This window comes from Bactrocera tryoni, chromosome 3, assembly GCF_016617805.1.
Source record: "Bactrocera tryoni isolate S06 chromosome 3, CSIRO_BtryS06_freeze2, whole genome shotgun sequence".
Taxonomy (NCBI): domain Eukaryota; kingdom Metazoa; phylum Arthropoda; class Insecta; order Diptera; family Tephritidae; genus Bactrocera; species Bactrocera tryoni.
In genome coordinates this window covers 34,982,980-35,010,795 of record NC_052501.1, presented here as the reverse complement: position 1 = coordinate 35,010,795, position 27,816 = coordinate 34,982,980, and the positions used below count along the sequence as shown (strand labels likewise).

At 37.0% G+C, this 27,816-nt stretch overlaps 1 protein-coding gene across 8 annotated transcripts; it reads right to left on the bottom strand.

Moving 5' to 3' along the window:
- Window positions 1–303: 303 nt before the first annotated feature.
- LOC120772901 (locomotion-related protein Hikaru genki) lies at window positions 304–27,252 on the bottom strand. 8 transcript variants are annotated; one of them, XM_040101780.1, is made up of 10 exons: window positions 27,050–27,250; window positions 23,781–24,082; window positions 9,991–11,190; window positions 9,247–9,471; window positions 8,409–8,506; window positions 7,691–7,765; window positions 6,148–6,484; window positions 5,520–6,002; window positions 4,004–4,186; window positions 304–3,378 (listed from the first exon to the last, which is right to left on the bottom strand). In XM_040101780.1, exons 2-10 carry the CDS (start codon window positions 23,926–23,928, stop codon window positions 3,167–3,169), a joined length of 2,961 nt encoding a protein of 986 aa, XP_039957714.1. In that variant the 5' UTR covers window positions 23,929–24,082; window positions 27,050–27,250; the 3' UTR covers window positions 304–3,166. The 8 variants fall into 8 exon arrangements, with proteins under 8 accessions (XP_039957714.1, XP_039957716.1, XP_039957717.1 ...); XM_040101782.1 differs by having other exon boundaries at window positions 27,064–27,250; XM_040101783.1 differs by having other exon boundaries at window positions 27,134–27,246.
- Window positions 27,253–27,816: the final 564 nt, after the last annotated feature.

Sequence of the window (27,816 nt, the reverse complement as noted above, 5' to 3'; positions counted from 1 at the left end):
TAGCGATACTTCGAAACACGTCTACGAAATCATGAACCCAAAAGAAAACATCAGTTGACTGTATGGGTATTTAAAAATGAATCGAATCCAACAAAATTTGTTTGCGCACGATACCCTTCCGAGCAAACGGTTGCAGTTTTTTGGATATCGCAACCATACCACAGGAACAACGCGCAGTGTACATAACTATTTGTTTACCATTCGACAACCTACGTATACAGAAAAGTACGCTTCCTTTCATTTCACGATACTTACCCATTCTTTCGGGTTTCTTTCACACGGCAAAATGAAACACGTTCCGAATTCTCCTTTCACTTTCCTCAGATATGCACTTTATTTTCAATATATATTCGTTTCGCTATAATTCATTTTGTCTTTCTATTACAATACATTGTTATTACTTTTTTAAATATTTTGCCTTTAAATGATCACAAACTTTTACGATTCTTCGCCGTTTTCGCTTAAATTTCACTAATACTCACTTACATACATAAATAAGCTTAAATATATTATACAATACAATTGGTTTTGGTTTTATTTGGACAATTTAACTGTTATATATATGTATACGTATATGTGTACATAAGTAGGTATTTATTTATAGAATATTTTAATATTTGAGAGAAAAGAAAACTTACTAAGTTGTGCAGTTTTAAGTTCAATTAGCTGAAATACGAGTATGTGGTCTACTTACAGCACTCATAAGCAACATGTGGAAGTTTTGTTACTTATTTATGGGCATATATATTATAAGTATATTTGTATATACGAATGGTGTTTTTATTTGTATGCATTTAGGAGGCTTATAGCAATAATGCTCTTATTTAGTAAAGCATTATTGCTTATATTATTCAAGAAACAGCAAATTAATTAATTTCGAAGTGAAAGTTTGCAATTTCATTTGGGTTTTAATTCATTTCAAGTTTGAGTAAATAGAGAGTTTACCATACAGTTGGGTGCATCATCATTGAGGCATGCATACATAACTATGATTTCATAAATTGAAAAATATTCCTTTAATCGAACAAATTTATTAGAGCTTTAAAGTTTCCGCTTTCTCTTCGTTTGATAGGCATTTCATTAGTTGGAAATTTGGTTTGCAATTTAATCTTATTATACAATATAAGGGACATAATACTATATGCAATACCCGCCTTGTGGCCTGTTAATGAAAAGCTGTCCGCACATCACAAATGTGACATTAGATATATTCCAAATCAATACACTTGTACATATATATTTTTCTTTTTCTGTTATTATACGATTTAAAATGTTGTAAATATATCAGCAATTATCCGTTTTCAATATAAGTTTTTAGTATCTTTTAATTTAAATTTAACAACGCTTATCCTAATAAATATTATCCTCTTTAATACACTGGAGCAGTAAATTGTTTCTTTGTAAGAATTAACATTTTCTCTGCCCAAAACGCTCAGTTTTTTACAAATACACAGATACATTTTAAGATTTGATTTTTTCTTTAAATGGCATAAACCCGCTCACTGAAGTATTATAAATTTTTTGTTTTGTTGTTTTGAATGGTCAGTACACAACAAATAATCTTACAATTCATAACTGTATGCATAATTGTTGTAGAACAGACCAATTGTAATATAAACTTTTACAGATCAATAATTGTATGAGTATTTTTGCTGTATTTCGGAAAAAATTTGTACCCTGCAGGAAATTTAAAAAAATAATCTAAAATTTTTAATATCCGGTAATAATAATTATAAAAAAAAAAACGTTTTAATTAGAAAATTGTGTTGTCGATGAATTCCATTCTATTATTAAGTAAGATATTTGCAAAACGATTTTTTAATTCGTTTAGGAAGCCTAGTGCATCGAATATTGGTGTTTGAAAACTAAATTTAAATGACATCCTCCACACGTGTTAGTCATTATACATATGTACACATTATAAACAACAGAAAGTATTACTTCAAATACGGACGTGAATCAAACTTGGGTAGCTTAGGTTGTATTTCCGATTCGTCAAGTGGGCTGAAGCCTGGTGTTTAGAATCGATCTGAATGCATATTTGAATCACATAAAGTAGACTATACAGACCTAAATTATGACCGAAAAGTGGCGCTGGGCTTCAATATTTAACAACCGATTGAGTTCAAAATTGAATCTCAAAATCGCACATGAAATTCAAGTTTTAAATATGTCAGATAGATGATGCGATCTTATAAAATCGTATTTTCTCTATTCCTACTAGGAACATGAATTAGGTTAATGAGCACTTATGACCAATAAAACAATGGAATAAATCAGTTTTTGTATTATAGTTGTTTACATTATGTAATTATCTGTTTGGTATATGTTAAACATATATTTTGGTTAACTGCTTTCATCAATGGATCAGTGGGTATTGCAAGCAGTGTGATCAAACAATTTACGAAATATGAACCCAGTTGCAACGTTTTGAAAAGCAGCTATTGCAAAGAGACGAAATTCAGATTTGGATTAAGTTGTATTATGATGTTGTTAAGTAATTTAAAAATTTTGGTTCGGCTTTTTTCGGATACAAAACAAAAAATCAAAATTCAAATCCTATTTAGTTAATCTATATTTATTTGTTGTTTTTTTGTTTTCGTGGAAACCGGTTATGTTAATGGAATTAGTAAGTTTACTAAGACCAGATGTCTGGACGAATGGCTTGAAGATGCTCGTAAAAACTTGTATAGTCTTACATACCATGAACATATAAAACAGTAAGCATTAAAGAAACTAACAGTTGGTACTATATTTCCTGCAGAGTAGTTTCGAGATTTTCAAATACTTATTTGTGGATATTTGCATAGCTGCTAATGTACCATGCATGTATGTGTCTGTGTATGTGTGTGCATCGTATATGTCCCAACCATTTACCCTAAGTTACACTATTCCATACATAATACGATGTGTGTGCGTGTATGTGCTGCTGTTTGGGTCGCCATAAATTTGTCCGCCTATTTATTCCTGGTGCGCTGTTATTATGGCCATACATACATACATATGTATTGTATTCATTTGTTGGTGTTATGTCTCTGCCTTGTACCTCTACATGAAGCTCTTGCTTGTGTTGCTAGTAACGAAGCATGCTGTTTTCGTGTGGGTGATGGATTTGTGTGGACTCGTCAGATGATTCCGGCATCATCATGTCCGCCATTTTGATTAGCTACACTTCCTCATAGCTGCGGCACTTGGGAACCGGTCCGGACCAATTTCCATCCGGTTGACATTTTGGACGCTCTGGCGGACCATTCTCGCTGTACTGCACAAAACCGGGCCGACACTGGACGCTCAGATAATCGCCGGAATCGTAATTGAATTTGAGCGGCGCTATTAAACCATTTGGCGGATCGCCGGGATAGGGGCATTGCGATTTGCCTGCACAGTCGATGGAGTAGATGACGGCGGGAGAGCAAGAGCAGAAAAAGATACACAGATTTGTACAAAGCAATGAGAATGAAGTTGATGCCTAAATGAATCTGATCAGGTATATTCATACTGAGCTAACTTAAGAACACACATACATATGTTTGTATGTACATATGCAAATTCGTATAGTGAGTACAAACATATGGACGAGTAATCGGCTTTTTATTATGGTTCATTAGTTGATGGTTGAATTGTCAGCTGTTTGGTGTTTAAAATTTTTGAAGAGAAATGGCGAATTTGAATAGTAAATGGCCAATTTTCCTTTGAACCGCCCAACTGTGCTTATATTGAGCGTCTTTTTCGCCTGTTCGTAATTCTTATATTTTGTCTTTTTTCTGCCAATTATTTTTAACACATACACACACACGCACACACAACGCCACTAAGCTTTGCATGTGTACTTTAAGGTTAACGGTTGCATACATAGGTCTATGTGTGTGTGCGTGTTTGTGTATGCGTGTGAGTATTGAGTGAGTGTGAACAGATTCGCGTCTCTTCTACTTTTTCAATTTAACACCATTCTTTTCGGTTTGATTGGTTTGGTTATTGTTTTACTGCTAGCGGTATTACTTACAAAATGGTGGCGGATGTGACCAGAGTCCAGTTTCGGTGCAAATGATGCTCGGCTCGCCGACCAGCGTGTGTCCCTCATTGCAACTGAATGTGACCAAAGCGCCCACAGTCAGGCGGCGCTGGTTGAGATTTGTGCCGCCTATGCGTCCATTTAGCGGCGCCACCGGCGTCGAACATTGGATGGCTGTTTCATTATAAATTTTTCATGCGCGTGATTTTTCATTTTGATGGGGTAGATGATGGGGTTGACGAGTGCAAGATAGAGCAAAGCGAGAAGAAAGAGAGCAGATGACGATGATGCAGTGAAATATGTATGTTGCAATTTGAACAAAAAAAACGAACAAAAACGCATCAAAACAATGAGGGAAAAGTGGCTTACAACTATACTGCAAAAAAAAAAAATACATGTCTACAGCAGAACTAAAAAACAACCAAAATAACAATAACAAAAAGGGTAATCACAAATGGAAAACATTAAGCTCTTGGCCGCGTTAAGTAAAGTGAAAATGTGGTACGAGTAAAATGGTTTTTGTCGCCTTCCAACTTTCAACACTGCTGACGTTGACGCTAGTTATTTCTTGTTGAACAGCATCCACCGCTCGCGTTGCCTGTTTGAGTTGTCAATAAAGAATTCAATTATTCTCGTACTTTGCATGATGCTGACAACGCCAACAGCAGTCCCTACTCGGCAGTGCTTTTGTTTGTTTTAGTTGGTTCCTTTGACGTGTAGGCAGGAATCAATGTCGCTGCGCGTTTGTGTTTCGGCTTTTGTGTTTCTTTGCCAATAAATTGATGTCTGTGGCCTTTTTAAATAACCCTTAAAATCTTAAATCTTACTTAAAAACTTTACCCTCCCGGTCATTTATAAATTACATGAAAATATAGATTGATAAATACGAGTCTCATTAAAAACCCACTTCAAATACGTTTTGGTTTCTTTCAACTAAATTTTGGACTTAAGTCACTCATTACCCACAGGTTTGATTAGTTGCCCCCAATTTTTTTTATTTATCGACACATTATGTTCAAATGTGATGCTATACTTTATAAACTGAATGCCGTTATATTAGCTAATTAATTTAAGCGAGAACCTCTAAGAGGCTCAAAATTGACCAAACTAAATTTTTAAAAATTGTTCCTATAGTAGTATTCTAAAAGAAAAAGAGCGCCAGACAATTTCGGATTAAATGATAAATTAAAGGTTCCTTTAAGGAAGGTTGCCTTTAGACAACAAATTTGTTGCTTCCATTTCTCGGAACGCACAGTTCTTTACAATTTACGCAGACTAACTTTCGGTGAAGACTGTGTACTTTATAGCTGACTTAGCTACCTAATCCCCTCAATACTACATACTATATACATATTAGATGTGTATGCTTACACGCGTGGTACCCGTCGCTTCTTTAGTGGAATAAATAAAAGCTAAATTAAATTTTGCAAAATATATAGATTTCAAAAAGTTCACCTTCGTCTTTGAAAAGTCAAAGGTTTTTAAACACTTTGTGACAATTACTCACCTTTACAACGCGGTACTGGGCCACTCCACACGCCCGTCGGCTCACAGTCCAGTCTCGGCGGGCCGGTCAGCTTGAAGCCCCATTGGCATTTGAACATCGCCCGCCCCCACGCCGACGTATTTAGCTCGATCAAACTCAAATGTGGATCGTCTAACGCCAAACGGGGACACTGCACAGCCTGACAAGTGGGCGGCGGCGATGACCAATTACCCGAGGCTAAGCACGTTGCATTCGCAACACCATCTATGCGATAGCCTGGAGGGCAGCGATACATGGCGCGCTGTCCGAGCTTATTACCCTCCAAGCGTAGCGTGAGCGGCGACACCGGTTCTGGTAGCTGCGGACATGTCGAGGTGGTCACAACAATTGCAATGCTATTGGTTAAGCCCCGTGGTGACGTGCAGGTAAATGTACCCGAATCACTGTTTTGTATGTCCTTAATTGTCAAGCGATATCGTAAATTTTTGTCTTCGTGAGACCAGCCTAAAAAAAGGACAAAGGTCGTCAAATATAATATTAGAAAAACAATAAAAAAAAAACTAAAATTTCTAGAATAGCTCAATGAAGTTCCTAAAAAGAATTAAACGTTTGATATTCCTTACACGTTTACCTATACATTTTTACTTACCTGTTATATACTGCCTGTACCAACTTGTCCATGTCCAATCGGGGATGCCACGCACCCGTGGATACATACAATCCAGTAAGATCGAACTCTGTGGCAGTACCGCCAGTACGCCGGATGGCTCAAATGCACCCGAACCATTGGAAACCTTAATGCGAATGGAGGGCGCGCTGTCATCGGAGAAATTGGTAAGTAATGTTGTGGGCACACAGGAGGGCATACGCGGTGCCCATAGCCCGTTTGAGCAAAGCACCCGAGATTCGCCAAGAAGCTTATACATGCCTAGATCTTTACAGCGAGCCTGTAATGAGTGTCCATGTGGCAAGTCCCAGCCAACATTCTGAGAGTGGCGAACGATTTGACAAATTGCATTTTGTTTTTATAATATACAGGGTTTATCATTAGAAGTATGTAGTAGAAATGTTGTCGTTTTATCATTGATTTTATAAAGTTGAAGAATATAGCACAAAAAGTAACAGGCGCAGACAGATAGAGAGAAAAAAGATATAGAGATGAGCAAAAATACGAGCCAAAATGCAAATTACAAACGATAGCCAAACAGGATGGCTTACGAGACAGTGTTGCAGGTGTTTATGTGACAGAAAAGCATACTCGGTAATCGAATATTGTGTCAGTGTTTGGTGCTTTATTCTGTTGTGAAAATTTTGGGCATCTAAATCTTCAGTAAAAATCAGTGGTTGACATACGTACATTTTCTCCTATAACTTACTAATTATAATTAAGTATGTAGGCATATTTTATCAAATGGAACAAGCCACCTATTAATTAATTTTACTCAGACCTTAGAAGTTTAAAACCTGAATGTCCATATGTAAGTTTATTTTTAAAAATATTCATAAAAAATACTCCCTGAAATACTCCCTGAATTTATTGTGTTTTTCGCAAAAGTTTTCGCCGTTTATGCGGCGTTAATCACAGAGTAAGCTCTTTTTTGCTATAATACTTTGCATTAGCTACCTCAAATTATGTCAACCACTAATAATTCTTATCACAAAAGTTATATAATTAAAGAAAAGTAAAAGATATATGTAGTGCGAACTTTCGTACAAGTGTAAACTTTTATTATAAGTCAATAAAGAGAGCCCTAAGCACCTCGGCACGATGTTGAACTCTTGGGTGTCTGAGGGCGCAGGTCTATTTATTTAAGCGGCGACCTTGAAAAATGTTAAGTGAGATGAAGTGCTTTGTGCTGTCAGCTATCAAAAAAGTCGTCCAAAAGCAAAGCTAAACTAATAGTATTATTCATTACCAAATGCAAGCATCATCTACATTGTACCCTCCCAATGCAGGCAATCTACTTAAAGTACTTTCATTTCACTACAAGGGTGCTCATTAATGCTTAACAGCCTTTTCCAAGCTCAACTCGTACACACACAGTGGTCACGCAAGACACATGAGCACACGTGACTCGCTGCCATGTACGGCCATTGAGCCATTGAGTAGCGGGAAGCATGCGGAAGATGCGAGTGTAGAATAGGCGTTTTGCAACGATTCACTCGAAATGTTTTAAGACGTTAAAACTCACAATTTGTGTATTGGAAATAAAAGTCGATTTGGAAGTTCGATTGCGACGCGACCCTCTTATGGACGGTATCGGGGTCTGCAAGAAAGAAAATTAAATAAGACGAAAAGGAAATTTTGGTTTGCGCTCAATACGCAAGACTAACGCAAGAACGTACTTATAATGGGTGAGATAAAATCGGAGCGTGCTTATTAGAAATAACAAAAAGTACATACAATGAATCAACATTTATATACATACATATATACATATATATATAGAAGAAGTAGCGAGTGATAAAGATATGGTGTGGATAAAAAGTTCATATATAGGGTGAGTGCAAATATAAGCAAAAGAGTTTGAAGAGATTTTAATATTATTCAAAAATGTTATGATTTCCCACTTTGCTTAATTAATCAAGTTGACATAGAGTATACTAAGTAACTTTCGCTCAAAAGCTTTTAACAATGAATAAATTCTAATAAATAAGTATACATGTATATTGTGTGTGAATATGTTCATTGAGCAATACTAATTGCAAATCTTTGCACTTTCAAACATTCGAAACTGTGAAAAATTTCTGAAATGCCCCATAAATGGTTGCGAATGAGCGTAAGAGTCAGACGAGTGTATGTTTGTATATGTATATGTAAAAATAACATTCCGACAGTTGAAAATGTGCCAAAGAACACTTTCATTTGCACTATGTCCTTGTGTATTGCGGATATTGTTCTCAACTTACCACTGAAATGTTTCGATAGCTCAATAGCAAATGCGGCGGAATTCGATTCACATGGCAACTCTTGTACAGAGGCTGAAATTTCACATTTCCATTATCGTCTGCAGGAATGGGTTACAAATTTGTGAGAAATTTTACAAAATAAATTACATATTGAGTGAACTGCTTCAGACCTTTATAGAAAAAACACATATGTATGTATGTATGTTGCTGAATGTAGGAGCCAAGTGAGCATATGTACATATATCAGAGTTTTGCAATAAGTATATAGGTATGTATGATATGAAGTTTATCGTTGAAAAATTAAAACAAAACGTGTGCATGGTCAGTGTACTCATAAAACATTTTTATTTGGTTTCCATCGCTTTATTCCATCTACTGCAGTTGTAAATAGGTATGTTTCTATGTATTTATGTAAGTTGTTGAATTATAAGTATGCATGTATGTTGTTAAATGCTGTATTTGCTACAATTATGCTTATATGTACGCATATATATTTGTTTAATCGCATATAATATTAAATGGTTTAGAATCTTTGTGGGTATACATGTGGTTGTTTTTTTATTTTCTTTGAATTCTTTACCTTAAATTCTCTTTAAAGTGCGTATAAATATTTTTATTGTGAAAATGTGTTATTATTGGAACATATGTATATTGTATATGAATGTATGTTATCTACTTATGCTCCCACGTGTTAACTGCTAAGTATGTATGTTTATATTGCTTAATGATTTGTGTATTTGCTGTAACGTTATTCGAGTTGGTAATGTCCATGATGTTTTCGATACTTTGATGTAGCTGTGTGAGTGAATGTTGCTTTGTTGGCCTTTTCACCACTTACCCTCCTCATTAGTGGCGCATAATGGACCAACCCATTTTCCTTTGACGCAACGTATTTTACACAATCTTCTATCGCCCAATGGTCCAATTTCGCCCGGGAAACGTATTTCAGATACTTCAGTGAATTGCTGTTGAATGTCAATTTCTTCCTCTTCATCCTCCTCCTCTTCTTCATCGGTTTCATCGGGATGTACGGGAGAATAACCTCCTTCTTCATCGTAAATACCTATGTAAAAGTACAAAATTTATTTAAATTTTAAAGTGGAAAGTAATGAGAATTTGGAATATTATGAACTTTTCGCAATATGAGAAAACAAACGAAATATTTGCTTCAAAGTAAGCAGTAAGAGTAATTTTTAATTTAATACAATGTTTTAATGGAAAGTATATGTACATATAGAGTCGTCGGCAACGATAAATATTCTCCACTACCGTTGCTTGTCTGTTCAACCGCTCTCAAAGCGATCGCCACTTTCTTTAATAATATCAGAAAGCTGCCATGAATACCAAAATCAATTAAGTTTTATTTCAAAACTAACGATTTGCCTAAAAAGAAGGTTTTAAGAGTTGTAAAATAGTTTCGATGTCATTTCTGTAATACTTCCGCATAAATTCTATATTAAATGAGTAACCATTGATACACTTTTTTCGGTTTAAAGGACACTTATGAACTAGGGATGAAAAATGTATGCTTCTCAAAACGCACTTAAATTAGAGTGGGATGATTCATGACTAATTGGCTTACCTTTATCTTTGCGACTTGTTGTTTTTGAGCTAGAATCTCCGCCGCCTTTGGGACGACTCAATGCGCCGGTTGTCTTGCCGGACTTGCGTTTGACGCGCTGCAGCGCCTCTGCGCCCGTCTCATTGCCATACACCGCCGGCACATCGCTATCGTCCAGCAGCTGCTCGTCAGTTTTTTTATTAAATATATTTTTGATAGTTTTGTTATGGTCCCGTCCAATTCTTATCGTTTCCAAGTCGCTATTTTCTGCCGCATTTACATTCGCTACCAAATCGTTGTAGCTGCCTGAAGCACTCGCTGTCATATCAGTTTTCTGCTTCAATGCTCCTGAGGCAGCGCGTCGATAACGTGAACTCGGGTTTAGCTCTCCATTCAGCATTCGCTGTTCACCTCGTTTCTCTTCGTGACTATCACCGCGTCTACGATGATGTTTAGCATTGGGTTCTTTGGTTTGCATCTGTTTGTTCTCTACTACCTGCTTCGATAAGTTGTTGGAGCTTGCCTTTTTCTTTTTCTTCTTCGCTAAAGCTTGCTTGCACTGCTCTTTGTTTCCGACGTCAGTGCATGTGGAATTCTTTGCTTTCGTTTTATGCTTCAATTTATGCAACTTTAATCTGAGTTCGGCGTTGGGTGTACCCGACTCCAGTATGTCATCAATATGCACGTAGTAAACATCGCCTTCAGCAGCTAATTTACTACCGCCCCATTTGTCCGTATCGGAAGAGGCGTCAGGATCATGATGGATCACCTGACGCTTGTATCGGCTGCCACGACCGCGTGTTTGTCCATTTTCGTTTTCGATACGGCGACGACGTCCTGATCCAGAACGCCGCTTCTTGTTTAATTTCCGATTCTGGTTCCGTTTGGGTGTGCCATCTTCGGAGTCTTCCGCCTCGTCTTCCTCGTCATCGATGGCGGCGAGTGTGTCATCAGCACCGTGCACCCCTGCCAGGCCGTGCTGGTCATCCAGATCGACTTGGTAGGGATTAACGATAGCGCTCATCTTATTGTCTTTGACGCCAGGCTGACGGGCGGTCAGATCAATATTAATCCTTTCAACGAACTCTGCATCGGACGTTGTAAAGTCCTCTGGCAAATAAATCTGAGTTGTCTCGAATTTCGCATACGGTTGTTCAGTGGTTGTTTCCGGTCGTATGACTGTAAAGCGTATATCAGGCGCCTTACAGCCCGGTGAAGCATCTGTAAAAAAGTTCAAAGAAATCTTAGTTTAAAATGCCACTTTTTACATGTGGAATAAAATAACACGATACAATGTATAAAGTATTGTAATATTGTTCTCATTGGCACTTAATTGAAATGTAGAGCCAAAGTGCAATTAACCGAAGTACCAACGATTAGCTTCGAGTGTCAATGTTGAAACGCTTAAACACTTGCCTTTGAGTGAAGTAAAACCACTAGAGATCCTCTACTACTTGCAAATGTTATGCTGCATTTAAAACAAGAATCTCCTGCTTTTATACGGTTTATGAGGTGTGTTAAATTAAAAAATTAGGTTAAGTGGTTTCTATTGAATCAAAGTTACAAAAAGGGATAGTGGGGCTGAAATTTGAATACCTTTTTGTATAACTTGTGTAAAACAGTTTATTTCCTAGACTATACAGATATGCATGCACATGTATGTATACTATATGCATATTACTTTTTGATGTATGTGGACTAATGTCCTTTATAATACATATAAGACCTCTGCTGCAATGCCCACATTACAATCTCCAAAGATGTGTAAAAAGAGGTACACTTAGGTGACGAAAGACGAAACAGAAAAAAAACAATTTTGCCTCTGTTTTACAGATATGTACATATATGTCACTATTTTTTAAATGAAAAATATATGTGTCTGAAATTGTGTATTTTCCAGTTATGCCAAAAGTACAGTATAGCGTACTACATATATGTACATATATTATAAGTATGAAAATTATAACATTTTTTTAGCAAGAGGTGGGTGAATGTTTCAGACGCTGATACATCATATAATTTTCTCTTTCAAATATCAGACACACAGAAAGTATAGCTAACTCAATATTTATACTCTTGCAACCAGTTGCTACAGACAATTATAGTTTTGTTGTTTGAGATATCTTGTTGAAATTTGGTACATAAATTTCTTCGTATAAAAAAAATTCAAGTTCATAGATGGCCGAAGTCGGACGACTGCCACGCCCACAAATCGCCAGTAACCGAAAACATATAAAGTGTCATAACTAAGGACTAAACTAAGATATCAAACTGTAATTTGGTACAGGGGATTGCAGCAGCAAGGGGCACCTGTGGATAAAAAATTTTTAAAAAGTGGTCGTGGTCCCGCCTCCTAATATGTTTAATGTGCATATATCCTAAACCACTAAAGCTACAACGACCAAATTTGCCCAGCAGGAATATTAAAAGAACTCCTACCGATAGTGAGAATATAGATCAAATTGGATGAAAACCTCGCTCACTCCCCACATAACAGTACTGTTAAAAACTATTAAAATCAATAACTAAATGGGCCAGAAACGTAAAAATTTTAAGCAGGGATAGTATGACAAGGTTATATAGAGACCAAGGTAGAAATTGGACAACGGGTGTGGCACCGCCCACTTTTTGGTAAAATCCCATATCTCGGAACCCGACTAACCGATTTCGACAAAATTTGGCCAGTGGCTTTCTTTTCATATTCCTATGTCACTCTGTGTAAATGAGTGAACTCGAACAATAACCACGCCTCCTTCCCATATAGCACAATTTTAAATTCCACTTGATTCATTTACTTTCCAGTACACAAACCAAGAAGCAATTAATATAATGGGATTAAACTTTGCACGAATAATGCTCTATAGTGTATAGTTGTACCAAAAAATTGTTCAAATCTAACCAAAACTGTTCAAGACCCTAGGTACCGAATATGTGGACGTCAGTACCTATAGTTCACTTTTGTTCGAAAATATCGGTCAATGAGTGAGATATGCAATAGAAATTCAGACAGAACCCTTTTCCTGCAGTAGTAATTCTGTGTATCCAAAATGGGTGGAATCAGGTAAATACTTCCCTGAGCTCCATATATCTAATATACAGATTTTCGAACTTCCTGACTTTATGCTGGATATATTCAATATTTGAGTTATCTCAGTAAAAATTTCAGAACGTATTTTACTCATAACAGTATATCATTGTGCCTAAAATAGATACAATTTGGCGAAAACTTGACCAAGCCCCCATATAATCATTTCCTGGATTTTCAAGCATCCGGCTGATTTTGTATAATGACTAAGTATAATGGTTTTGGTTTTTCTAACAAATCTTATGACAAATATATATTTAGGTCGGTGTATAAGTTATATATGGTGTAAGTATGTATAAAATTGCTTAGATTCCAATCCTTTGGTTGACGTTTTACATCGAAGGCATTTCGCTGGCTTTGATTCCAGCAAGTTGCAAGAGTATAAAATGTTCGGTTGCACCCGAACTTAGCCTTTTCTTACGTGTTAATTTTTATTTTCTAAATAGTATCGAAGACCGTGGAGAGTCAATTCGCGCCGTTCGCAGCAACTCAGACTGACGTTTGGAACGACTTAGCGCATTTTAAGCTTAAAAAATACAGTTTGTGCAAAAATTGAAGCCGCTCGATCTTCCCAAGAAGATCCGACGTTTTCGAACCAATTTTATTCAGCGAGGTGGCCCATTTCTGGCTTAATGGGTATGCAAAGAAACAAAATTGCTGCATTCGGGACGAAGAGCAATCTAAAAAATTCAAGAGCTGCCATTTCATCCAGAAAACACAACAGTTTGGTGTGATTTGTAGGAGGGTGGAATCATCGATCCATGTATCTGCAAAAATGATGTCGGTGAGAACTTTATCGAGCCATAATAATCGACTATTTGATGCCTATAATTGCAGCTCGTGATTTCGGCAACTTTTGGTTTCAACCAGACGGCGCCACTTCACACACATCGCATCAATCAAGGAATTTATTAAGAAATCACTTCGGTGAGCAGATAATTTAACGTTTTGGGCCAGTCGATTAGATCGTGTGATATCAAACCGTTAGACTTTTTCCTGTCGGGATATGTAAAGTCTAGTCTGGGGACAATCCCGCTTCGATTTAGGCTTTGGAACAAAACATCTCGTTTGTCCTTCGCCACTTAGCAATCCAAATGCTCGAACGAGCCATCGAAATTTGAACTCAACGGATGAACCATCTGGAGAATGTGTAGAAGTTCACCCAAGCAGCTCACGACTTCCGGTCTTTGACCAAGTATCCTCTGGGTAGCCTAAGAATATTCGTTTGAAGCTAAAGTGAGAAGGCGAAACATCCCCTCTACAGGGTTGTGCGCTGGGTTTGGGACCCGCCACGTAAAAAACAGTACCAATGAAAACTAACGACAGCCTCGGATGAGAGACCCCCTCTTTGATGACGACCATGGCCAACGAAATAAGGACTATGATTTGAGGGCATGCACCTGAAATATCCGGTCCCTTAATTGGGAAGGTGCTGCTGCCCAGCTGGTTGCTGTCCTCGTTAGAGTGAAGGATGACATCACCGCCGTCCAAGAAATGTGATGGACGGGACAAGTACTGAGGCGAGTAGGTCCTTGGGGCATTTACTACAGTGGCCATATAGAAGAGCGCAAATTTGGTGTGGGATTCGTGGTGGAAGAGGATGACCGTTTGGATCGAGGCTGATCGACTTCGCCGGGGCTCGAAATATGGTTATCTGTAGTACTAGATTCGAGCATAAGAAAATTCATCAAGCTACCTGGCTGTCTCCGGATCGAAAAACCAGCAACCAGATCGATCATGTTATGATAGATGGAAGACACGTCTCCAGTGTTTTAGATGTGCATGCGCTCCGAGGTCCTAACATCGACTCGGACCACTGTCTTGTTGCAACCAAGATTCGCACCCACCTCTGTGCAGTAAAAAATGCACGTCAACAAACACATGGAAGGTTCGACGTCGAAAAGCTGAAATCACAACAGACACGATTTTCTACTCGACTTGCACTCCCGCTCTCTGAGAGCACTCGTCAACAACTCGGCATAAGGAAACTGTGGGACGGCATTTCAAACTCCTTACGTACAGCTGCAACCGAAACCATTGGCTTTCAGAAAATGCAAAATGACAGCTGGTACGACAAGGAGTGCTGTGTCGCAGACAAGGAGTGAGAGAACAGACTGTCTCCCTCGCAACTTTACTATCGACTACAACACGTGCGGGATGTGATAGATACCGAGAGTTGAAGAGGGAAGCGAAACGCATTTGCAGACAGAAAAAGAAAGAGGCCAAAATGCGTAAGTATGAAGAACTGGCCGACAGAGATAGAAAAGATGCGGCAGCTAACAGAAGGTTTCAAGACCGAAACATACTCTTGTAGAACCCCCAAAAGTGATCGATGCCCAAAGCATACTAAAATTATGGAGGGAATACTACTCCAGCCTGCTGAATGGCACTGAAAGTACAACGCCAGGAGAAGACGAACTCGATTCCCCAATCGATGACAATGGAGCAGACGTTCCACTGCCCGACCATGAAAAAGTTCGAATAGCAATTATCCGCCTTAAGAACAACAAAGCGGCGGAGGCCGGTGGATTGCCGGCCGAGCTATTGAAACACGGCGGCGAAGAACTGATAAAGAGCATGCATCAGCTTCTTTGTAAAATATGGTCGGACGAAAGCATGCCCAACGATTGGAATTTAAGTGTGCTCTGCTTAATCCACAAAAAGGAAGGCCACACAATCTGCGCCAACTACCGTGGGATAAGCCTCCTCAACATCGCGTATAAGGTTCTATCGAGCGAATTGTGTGAAAGATTAAGGCCCCACCGTCAAAAAACTGATTGGACCTTATCAGTGTGGCTTTAGACCTGGCAAATCAACAACCGACCAGATATTCATCATGCGCCAAATCTTGGAAAAGACCCGTGAGAGGAGCATCGACACACACCACCTCTTCGTCGATTTCAAAGCTGCTTTCGACAGCACGAAAAGGGGCTGCCTTTATGCCGCCATGTCTGAATTTGGTATCCCCGCAAAACTAATACGGCTGTGTAAACTGACGTTGAGCAACACCAAAAGCTCCGTCAGGATTGAGAAGGAACTCTCCGAGCCGTTCGATACCAAACGAGGTTTCAGACAAGGCGACTCCCTATCGTGCGACTTCTTCAATCTGCTGCTGGAGAAAATAATTCGAGCTGCTGAACTTAATCGAGCAAGTACAATCTTCTATATCATCGGCCTCAACTCCCGCGCCGTTAGTTCTGTTTTCTCCAGACTGGACAAGGAAGCAAAGCAAATGGGTCTGGCCGTGAATAACGGCAAGACGAAATATCTCCTGTCTTCAAACAAACAGTCGCTGCATTTGCGACTAGGCACCCGCGTCACTGTTGACAGTCATAACTTCGAAGTTGTAGATAATTTCGTCTATCGTGAAACCAGCATCAACAGCAACAACAATGTCCGCATGGAAATCCAAGGCAGGATAACTCTTGCCAACAGGTGCTACTTCGGACTGAGTAGGCAATTGAGGAGTAAAGTCCTCTCTTGACGAACCAAAACCAAACTCTACAAGTCACTCATTATTCCCGTCGTGCTATATGATGCAGAGGCTTGGACGATGACAACAATTGATGAGTCGACTTTGCAAGTTTTCCAGAGAAAATTTCTGCGAAACATTTATAGTCCTTTGCGCGTTGGCCACGACAAATATCGCATTCGATGGAACCATGAGCTGTATAAGATATACGACGACAATGACATAGTTCAGCGAATTTAAAGACAGCGGCTAGGTCATGGAATGGACGAAAACACTCCAGCTCTGAAAGTATTCTACGCAGTACCCGCCGGGGGAAGCAGAGGAAGAGGAATACATCCACTCCATCGGATGGACCAGATGAAGAAGGACCTGGCTTCGCTTGGAATATCCAATTGGCGCCACATATCGAAAAAAAGAAACGACTGGCGCGCTGTTGTTAACTCGGCTATAATCGCGTAAGCGTGTCTACGCCAGTAAAGAAGAAGAATGAACCATCTCAGACGTAGCCGCGGCCATCATTTGAAAGAGGCAGTATTCAAAAAATAAATGCCAAAGAATCTTCTTTCGAATGATTGTAAACATTCCCCATTAAATTTGAAGTTTTGCGTTTTGGCCTCAAAAATTGCAATTGAACTAGTATAATATATCATTCACCTAGACAGACTCACTTCATTTTGTTTTGCTAAATTAATTAAAAAATTTTAAATCAGTGTGAAACGCTCTATGTTTTTAATTCCTTGAACAGGGTATATGTATTAAGTTTGGCACGAAACTTGTAACGCCTAGAAGGAAACGTCTTATAAAATATGTATGTATGGTATGTATGTATATATAACGATTAAAATCAAGTTCTTATATGGAAACTTCTTCATTTGTTTAAGGGTATTCTAGCTTTGGTGAAACCAAAGTTAGGGGTTTTAATTGTTTTTATGATTTATTTTGATGCTTCTCTGGAATAGCCTTGAGAGCTGAGGTACATGCTGCTTGGATCCCCTCTGTCGTCTCAAAATGCTTGCCTTTCATCGGCTTTTTCAGGCAAGGAAACAAAAAAGTCCGGTGGGTACACACCTGGGGTATAGGGCGGCTGCGGAGCGATGGGATGCAAGCATTGTTTAGGTAGCGGTTCACAAGAAAGGCCGCAATTTCTGGTCGTTAGTGAGCACTTTTTTTACCATCTTCGCGCACACCTTGTGCATGTTCAAGTGCTTGGTCACAATGTCATGAACCACAGATATTGATAAATTTAACATCTGGGCAATTAAACGAATACTTAGTCGACGGTTTGAGTTCAAAACTTTGCGCACACATTGCCGGTGTTTGTCGAAATCGTAGGTCTCTCAGCACAGTCTTCATCAGCGACCTCTTCCCGGCCTTCCAAAAACGTCTGGTGCCACCGAAACACACCACTACTTGCTAAAGCAACAACTGGCTTAGACTGCTTGATCATCTGTCTCTGTCGCAGATTTACCGAGTTTCACACAGATTTTATTCGCGTACTTCTGCTCTAACGAACGCTGCGTTTTCGGCTTGCAACACTCACAGAAAAACGTAGCGCGAAAATGTTTATGCTGACTGTCCAGGTGCTCGGAGACAACTGACCAGCCGCTCGTTCGTTAGCTAGGAACGCTCTCTACCGAATCCAGTAAGTGCGCGCACGTTCCGAAGTATAGTCGCGGCGGAAGGAAATCAGTCCTATTGCTTTTCGGTAGTATCCACCCGACTTGATCTATTTTTCTTAATATCACATACTATTAGCATACCAAATACTAAAAGACTAATCATATAGAGTAAAGTCAGCCGGATTCGAAAAAATCCTGATTTTAGCTTTATAGGGTCGCGGCCAAGCCCACTTTTTCAAAAAAAATTCCGCACTGGTACCACTTACTGCGATCCTCTGTACTAAATAACAGTTTTATATCTTAATTAAGTGCTTAGTTATGCCACTTTATGTGTTTTCGGTTAATGGCATTTTGTGGAGGTGGATCTCGAAATATTTTTTGTACTAGGGAACCCACACACCAAGCTTCATCAAGATATCTCAATTTTTACTCAAGTTACAACTTGCACGGACGGATAGACGGGCAGTCACTCGGATTTTAGAAACACTATTTTAACAATGCATACATTTACTTATGTAAGCATGTAAGCATGCGTATTGCATGTACATAAATGCATATAACTTCAAATGTTTGCTTACTTATGTAATAAGTATGTATGTTTTGTATTGCTTCAGCATTCAGCGTGTTCAAAAATATTTCAACAATCATCCTCAAATGAGATATATGTGACAGAAACTCAACCGAAGACGTTACATTAAATATATTGAGTTTATGTGGAAAACGTCAACAATAGAATTATATTGGCGATATGAGATTTGGACCAAGATCTGGGCCAATTTTTGACTTTGCTCAAGTATACTCATACATATAACTCACACACTGACCGACATATTCTGCCTAAGGTTTGTCACAATAAAATATAATAACATCACTATTTGTAGTTAAGGGGTATTCTCATGTAATCACTTCGAAAAATCGATTTTTTTGTTATATTTTGAGAGTAAAACCTATTGAAAACATGCTGTAAAAATTCAGACCGAAATTCATAGTATTTGATAAGTTACAGCTCATAGTCGCCGACATGTCGTAAGCGACTGTCTACCTGTCTTACTGTCTTAAACGCATTTTCCTCGAATCATCATTTTCTGAAACTGTCATTTTCCTAAAAAAAATGTATCAAACCGATTGCTTTAAAATTTACATATGTTCTTCTACTCATTTATAGTTATCGTCCCTACCAGAATTGTTTATTTTCGAAAATATTTTCATATTTTTTTAAAACGATTTTTAACGAAAAAAACAAGATTTTCGTGACTTTTGTTTGAAGTTCGACATTTTTTTTAATAAAATTGATTATATTTGGTAGGGACGATAGCCGCAGAACTACTGAATAATAATCCATTCGATTCTTTTATTTCAGACAACATGAACAGCTGCTATCACCATGACCAGTGAACTACTTTTTTTTTTGTTGAGGACTACTTTAAATAAAAAAATATATATATTAAAAATGTAAAAAACGAAAAAAAAAATTTTGTACATTTCAAAATTCAAATAAAAATATATTAAAAAGTTAAAATGATTGAATTTTGTTGTAATAAAAAAAATTTCCCTAAAAAGTGTTAAAATGTATGCGTTCACATGAGAGTACCTCCTTAATGCGAGTTGGGGTAATTCGTAGGCCAATTACACATATTTCTGCCATTAAATTATAGTATATCTAATATTGAACGTTCAGTTAATTTTGCTAAGATATCTTACATATTGACCGATGTATACTGTATAAACACAATCGGAAGTGGGGAAATCTATGTTAATTATATTGAAGAAGGGGGTAGAACCCATTTTATCTATTTATTTCATTACCACTTAATATTAAACGAAAATGATGCTTTCTGAGTATAATGAACTTCAAATAGCATTACCATTATATGTAAGGAGTAAAGTCAACCGGATGCTTGGAAATTCTGATAATAGTTACATGGGGGATAGGTCAAGTTTTTACCAGATACCTTATGAATTTTATGTACAAAGATAAAGTGTTATTGGAAAAACACCATCTGTCAAACTCATGAAGATAACTCTCATATTGACTAAAAATCTTTATTTTAGGTGTATGTATGTGGGCTAAGGCAAAAATTTATCCGATTCAACCCAGGCATACTAGAAGGATTCTTTTCGAATCTCTATACTTTCGGTAAAAAGTTCACAATAGATACTGGGAACCACATGCAGGTTTCTGGGTATTTGGATAGTTAAAGGTCCAAATCGGCACTTTTCGTGCAAGCTTTTATCCCGATACATTCATTGTACTTGCTTGGAATATTGGAAAGTGAGAGATCGAATTTAAAATTGTGTTAAATGGAAAGTAGGCGAGATTTCGCCCATTTCGGCACTGTAAAATAGTGATGTAAGGGCAGTCTTATATACAAAATATAGTTCAACTCGGTAAACCGAGTCCTAGACGATCAATTTCGATTCTGACATCGTTCAATTTTGAAACCTGTTTCTACAAAACCCTCTCCAGTATAAAATTTAATGTCAATGAGGCATGATTTATCCCAATTTTAAACAAAACCGTTACATGGAGAAATATGAGTACCAAGTTTCATCAAGATATTTTTTACTGAAGTTACGGCTTGCACAGATGTACGGACAGACAGTCACCCGGATTTCAACTCGTCAAAATTATCCTATATATACACGGTTTCCCAAGTGATATGATTTGTTAAAACAAAAAAAAAGTAGTGTTAATTAAACACAAATCGTCACCTAAAGTGCAAAATAACGAGCAACATTTTCGAAAATTTACAGTGGCGTGAATGAAACACAAAATAAAATGAAAAAGAGGGAAACAAATTGTAATATTGGTTAAAATGGGTTCATATATGAGCGCAGAACCTGAAAATGTTGGACATATGTAATATTATGTATGTAATTTGACGTAGTGAATCGTAATCAATAAGATACTCAATTCCGAATTTTTTGATGATACGTTATTTTGCATTTTAGGTGACAAAATGTTTTTTATTTACTGTGAAGTACAATCGATAAAATTAAGTTCTTAATATACTACTATGAGCAAAAAATAGTAAGACTTTGTTCATAATTTTAAAATTCTTAATTTATTCTTCAAAATTTGTGTCGTCCTCAAATTAATATCCCTTGGCCCCAATAAAATTGTGTGTGTTGTGTGTGGAAAAGCGCAAATGTTGCAATTGGAAAACGATTATTTTGCTAAAAAAAATTAAATAAGTTGTAAACCTTGTTCTTGTGTATATCTTTCCATGATGAAATTGTAAGCATTACGAAATACAATGGAAAAAAATACATATCCATGTCATTTTAAACATGGCCGAAACGACACTTAGAAGTCATATAATCTCTATTGGTAAACCCGGTATTAGTTTTAGGTGATAGTACAAACAACCGTTAGGTGAGCAAAACTCTTATACTATGTGACGACATGTTGTAAAAATATAAAAAGCGAAATTTGTATTTTGCTAAGACATATTTTCCTGATGGAGAAAGACACCGTTGATGTAAAGAAATAGCTAGGTAAGAGTTACGGTAAATCTGCCACATTATAGTCAGCGTTTAAATATTGGTTTGTTGAATTCAGAGGCCAAACACTGGTTTGCTAATTATGGTCGCAACTGCATCTCAAAAGACAGTACCGCTAGAAAATAAATTTGTGAAATTTTGTTTCTGCGCCACTTTGTAAAGATGGACACATCATGTACTTTCTGTCAGTAAATAAAATGGTGAGCTCAAATAAAGTTAACATTATAATAATTTGTATAATTTAATAATTCTTAATACCGAATCATAAATAATAACTTTATCGTTTTTGCCGTTGTTTGGTCGATAGTCACAATGTACATTTACCCTTCGTCTATCGTCTATCGTATATTAATATATTAATTTCATTTTGAGTGATTTACGCATTCATGACACACGAAATGTAAACGCATGAGCGCACGCACACAACTAGAAAACAAATTACGTGAGAGCGCAAATTCCTAGCCGTGCCGTGAATGAGCCGCAACGGCGCGCCATCATATTAAATTTCAATGTTGTTCTTGTATGGGTAGTAGAGTACGGTTATGAATACGCCGTAATGCAAACCGCCAAAAATTACGCACTTTAAAATTCATCAAAGTAATGAACAAAAATGGAGTACTGCCTGAACTACTGCTTTGTACCTGCATATGAATTGTGTTAATTTTGTTTTTACATCGGCGCAGAATATTTTTTCTACATAATCAAGGAATATTAATACAAAGAATAAGTAATCTTTGCAGTATTTTTTCATTCTTATAGTTATTCCAACGTGATATAATCGTAATATAAAAATCCGTAGAACCGGTGAGTTAAGCATTACGAAAGCCAGAAAATGTAAATGGCTACCCTCTGGTGCTGCTGTGATTTCGGTTCCCTCCTGCAAAGTTTCAATCCAATGGCGTCAAGTTGTCACGAAAACGTTTAGACAGATATAGAGACAATTTGCAAGAAATCAGTTTGATATCAAATCTAATTAATATAAAAACCGAGTTTGTTATAGCTTTCATTGCTTAGAGTTCATAAAAAGCTTAATTTTAGCAAAATTAGTGGTAACAAAGTCAAATGGTAAACAGGTTCTCAGTCCATGAATACTACATTCTTTAATAGTTAGATCTTCGAAAAGAGCGAAGATAGTTATGCTATCTGTGAGTAGATTGTAACCAAATGGTATGATAATTATGTTGCCGCTGAGCTGAGAGTAAAAAAATTTCTTGCACTTTGTTAATTTTTCAAATATGAAACAAAAAAAATTACTGTTGTTTATAGTACTTTAAATCAATGACAGATACTGCGAAATATCCACAAGGACGTTAGCTCTCAAACACATGTTGGGAATATTGGAACTATGGAATAATAATAAAGTTGAGCCATCTCTTGGCAAACCGTACGAAAACACATAAGGTATCTACCAACAAGAACGATGTGATGTTAAAATGAAATAAAACACTCAAATTTGGTCAAAAATTTTGTTATGCAGATAATTGTATGCCATTTATGATTGGAAAAAAATGTCGGCCAACACATCAAATGACAAGGCGCAGCATTTCGGCTGTAGTGTGTTGTCTTCGACCTTCTCCAGCGTTGCTGTTTGACTGGCATATACATTTCATTTTAACATACTCCTAGAGAAATTAATCTAGAGGCGTTAAATCGCATGATCTTGACGCGCTTTGCACGCAATGTGTCCATGTTTAATCGTGAATCATTAAAGAAATAAGCCGGATGGATGGATTTGAAGCATGGATTTGCCGCCATACCACAATCCGCACCAAACAGTTAATTTTTGGGGATGTAATTACTTTTTCTGAAACACATGCCAATTGGACTCATTCCAATAGCGACAATTTTGTTTGTTGACGAAGCCATTAAGCCCTTTTTCTGGGATAATTTCTAAGCGTTGTATCAAAGTGCAACGTGACACAATGAAATAGCAAACCTTACTGAACACACCGAAAACATTCGACACAAATCCGGAAACAAACATGGCGGAGCCGTTAACATCACGTCTTCCCTATTGGTAGACGCTGTAGATATAAACTCAGTGTATAAGTGTTAAATATAATTAAAATAAAATATCTATTTACATCGAATAAGCTTTGAGTTCTATTAAATTATTTTCTAATTCGCATACCTGGTTCTGGTGTTGTTGTTTGTTCATTTTCGGTCGTCGCGGTTGCAGTCTTATCCAAAGCAATAACGAAGAAAATCAGCAGAAAAAGTATCCACATCGGCTTATGCCGCAAGTGTTGCAAACTTTCTTGTGCAGTTATTGATAACATTTTTTGTTTCTAGTTAACAAAAGCTTTCTGCAGTGTAAAGAATTTCGCACTTCATATATATTATCTGCTTTCGATAATATTGCTTACATACTTAGTATGAATTTGCAAAGAATATTTTTATATAACACTTTGTTATTTACAGCCATTTAATAGCCTAAAGATGTTTTAAAAAAAATTATTTTTATATATTTTCGCTTTTTTCACTTATCCTACTTCAGACATTTATAGCTGAATAAAGCACTGAAAACCGAACCGGCTAAAGAGATAGAATGTTGTCCGTGTCTTCATTAATTACACGCACATAATACAACGAATTGAACAATTTATAAATAGGGTAATTATAACGTTCTTGTGACTACATTGTAAGGCAGATATGCGAAAAATAAAACACAAACTATAATTTAGCGCAATTTTATGCACAGAGATATTTGCGGTATTTTTATTTCGCCTGCGCTTTTAGGGATATATTTAATTCAAAAGTCACCTTATTATTTTTATACTCTCGCAACAAAGTTGCTAAGGAGAGTATTATAGTTTTGTTCACATAACGGTTGTAGGTAAGTCCTAAAACTAAAAGAGTCAGATATAGGGTTATATATACCAAAGTGATCTGGGTGACGAGTAGAGTTGAAATTCGGGTGTCTGTCTGTCCGTCCGTCCGTCTGTCCGTGCAAGCTGTAACTTGAGTAAAAATTGAGCTATCATGATGAAAATTGGTACACGTATTTCTTGACTCCATAAGAAGGTTAAGTTCGAAGATGGGCAAAATCGGCCCACTGCCACGCCCACAAAATGGCGAAAACCGAAAACCTCTAAAGTGTCTAATTTTTTTGGAAAAGTGGGGGTGGCCCCGCCCCCTACTAAGTTTTTTGTACATATCTCGGAAACTACTATAGCTATGTCAACCAAACTCTATAGAGGGAGTCGTTTCCTTCAGGCATTTCCATATACAGCTCAAAAATGGAAGAAATCGGATAATAACCACGCCCACCTCCCATTCAAAGGTTATGTTGAAAATCACTAAAAGTGCGTTAACCGACTAACAAAAAACGTCAGAAACACTAAATTTTACGGAAGAAATGGCAGAAGGAAGCTGCACCCAGGCTTTTCTTAAAAATTGAAAATGGGCGTGGCGTCGCCCACTTATGGACCAAAAACTATATCTCAGGAACTACTTTTCCGATTTCAATGAAATTCGGTATGTAATATTTTCTTAACACCCTGATGACATGTACGAAATATGGGTGAAATCGGTTCACAACCACGCCTTCTTCCAATATAACGCTATTTTGAATTCCATCTGATGCCTTCTCTGTATAATATATACATTAGGAACCAATGAAGATAGCGGCATAAAACTTTACACAAATACGGTATTTGAAAAATATGTAAATGACGGATAATGAAATCTCGATTATCACTTTATCATGCGAGAGTATAAAATGTTCTGTGACACCCGAACTTAGCCCTTCCTTACTTGTTTTTATATTTTATCAGACACAGTATTTGTATACTCTGAACAGTGTATTTTAGGTTTGGCACGAACTTTCTAAGACCCAAAAGGAAACGTCGGAGACCCAATAAAGCATATATGTTTGTATATAGATGATCAACGTGACGAACTTAGTCTATTTAGTCAATACATTTGTCCGTCCGTTATTGATAAGAAATTTTGTACCCGTCCCTTTCTCACCAAGAAGCTGATCATTTGGCGGATTGTCCGATATCGGACTATTATAGTATATATCTGTCATACAAATTGAACGATCAAAATCTAGTTCTTGTATGGAAAACTTTTTCACATGAAAATATATGTCTTTACAAAATTTAAGTAGATTATTGTCTAGGGCAACTTTACAATATCCGCAGAAGTCAGACCACCATAGAATACATATAACTGCCATAGAACTGACTAAAAATCAAAATCAGGTTCTTAAATGGAATCTTTTACATTGGTGAAGGGTATTGTAGTTTCGGTGCAACCGAAGTTCACTTTTTTTCCTGTTTATTAATGATTTGACGGTTTGTTCAAGTCTTAGGAAAAAAATGCGGTTGTTGTGTTATTTTGTGACTACGATATTTTATAATGCAACAACTTTTGTGCTTTAAAAATGTCGTTGTTTATGTTAAAGGCTAAGTAAGTCTATGATTCTCTGCGCATTAATTGCTACAAATCTAAATAATATTCGTAAGATAAAAAGAGATAATTCTTGAAACAACAATATACCCGTCTAGTAGTTTGTATGCAAGCAAAATAGTTCCACATAAAATTATAAAGGCAGAAAAATGTACGTCTTTTAATTATCAAGGGAATTTCTTCAAAGAGTTTTTAGTGAATCTCACAGAAATAATTTTAATTTGTTTAAACGAAGTTTGTACATACATATAACGATCTAGTGAATTTCGGATAATTCACAAATGCAGTGGTACTAGTTTATAACATATTTTAATATTATTCCGACGCTTTGATATCCCAATCAATTCTTTAGCTTTGTTTGCCCAAAGGTTTACCGCTTGAAATGGTCGAGTGCCTAAAAGTATGCTTTAATGTTAAACGTTTCGTAAAGCGTCTGTGTTGATTGTTATACAACTTGGCGCACATATGATTTGTGAGAGTGAATATAACTGCTCACACACACTCAGACTTTCACGCATATCCGAAATACGCGGTGATGTAGAAATGCCCGAAACAAAGGAAAAATCCACTTTAGTTACAAACAAATTCGAAACACAATTCACACTTGTTATTTATATATACAATATATGTATATGTCGGTACATGTACATATGTTTATATTTTCCCTGTGTTGTTATACAAAAGGGCACATATACTCATGCAAGTACACGCATGTATGCATGTGCTCATCAAATATTCACTTGTGTATATAACAGTAAATGTTGTATGTAATTTTATGGATTTTATTCCTATTATTTTATGGCTGCTGCAATTTGCTTCCAGTTTCTTATTGTAGGAAGAAACATACAAAAGCAAAGAACGCAGGAAAATTGAAGGGAATGCTTCAAATTTTTTCACACACCAAAGTTGGAAATTTACTTTTTATTTTCATTCTTCATCATATAACATATAATGATTTCTTATTTTAATCCATATTTTCCATACCCGCACACACATACGTAGTTATTTCACTTTCTCATCTCAGGTTGAGATTCGGCTGATAATGGGAATATCCAAATTTTTGGTTACCATTAATTTTCAAGAAATTTTTCTATCTTCTTTAATTTCTTAAGTTCACATAACACTTTGCACTATTCGACTTCTACGCCTTTAACCGATCAGCTCGAATCCGCAACACGAACTGAAATCGAAAGCTGTTGATGTGCTTCATTTATACACATCCACATTTCTTTGTTTCCGCACACGAATATGAACGCAGTTGTTCGTGCTGCCTTAAGGACATGCGTCCTAGAAATGCTTTTCCGAACTAACAACCTCTCTATTTATTGAAAAGCTTCCCATTTAGAGCTTTTGTGAGAACATTGGCCTTCGCTCTTGCTCCAAACGTTAGTTTGAAGATTCCCCCTTGCCAAACAACCTCTCGTCGCTGTTTCATTTGGCAGTCTGCCGGTATTTGTTTATTTTGAACATTTTACACAGGCGGCTTTTTAGGCGCCACCTGATCGGCTTTTTACGGCAAAGCGCCAATAGTTTGGCAATAAAATTTCAGTATAGCCAGACGGTGGAAACGTCTTCATCTTTGCTCTCGACGTTCGGGTTGTATTCAGCAACAACTCATTGCCGATTGATGATTTTTATTTCTACTGACTCTCCCATTATTTCAGAAGTGTAATTATTGTTCATGTTTCATTCAATATATCGATGTTGGTATAAAGTGGTTGTTATGGGTATGAAAGAAGGTCCGATATAGA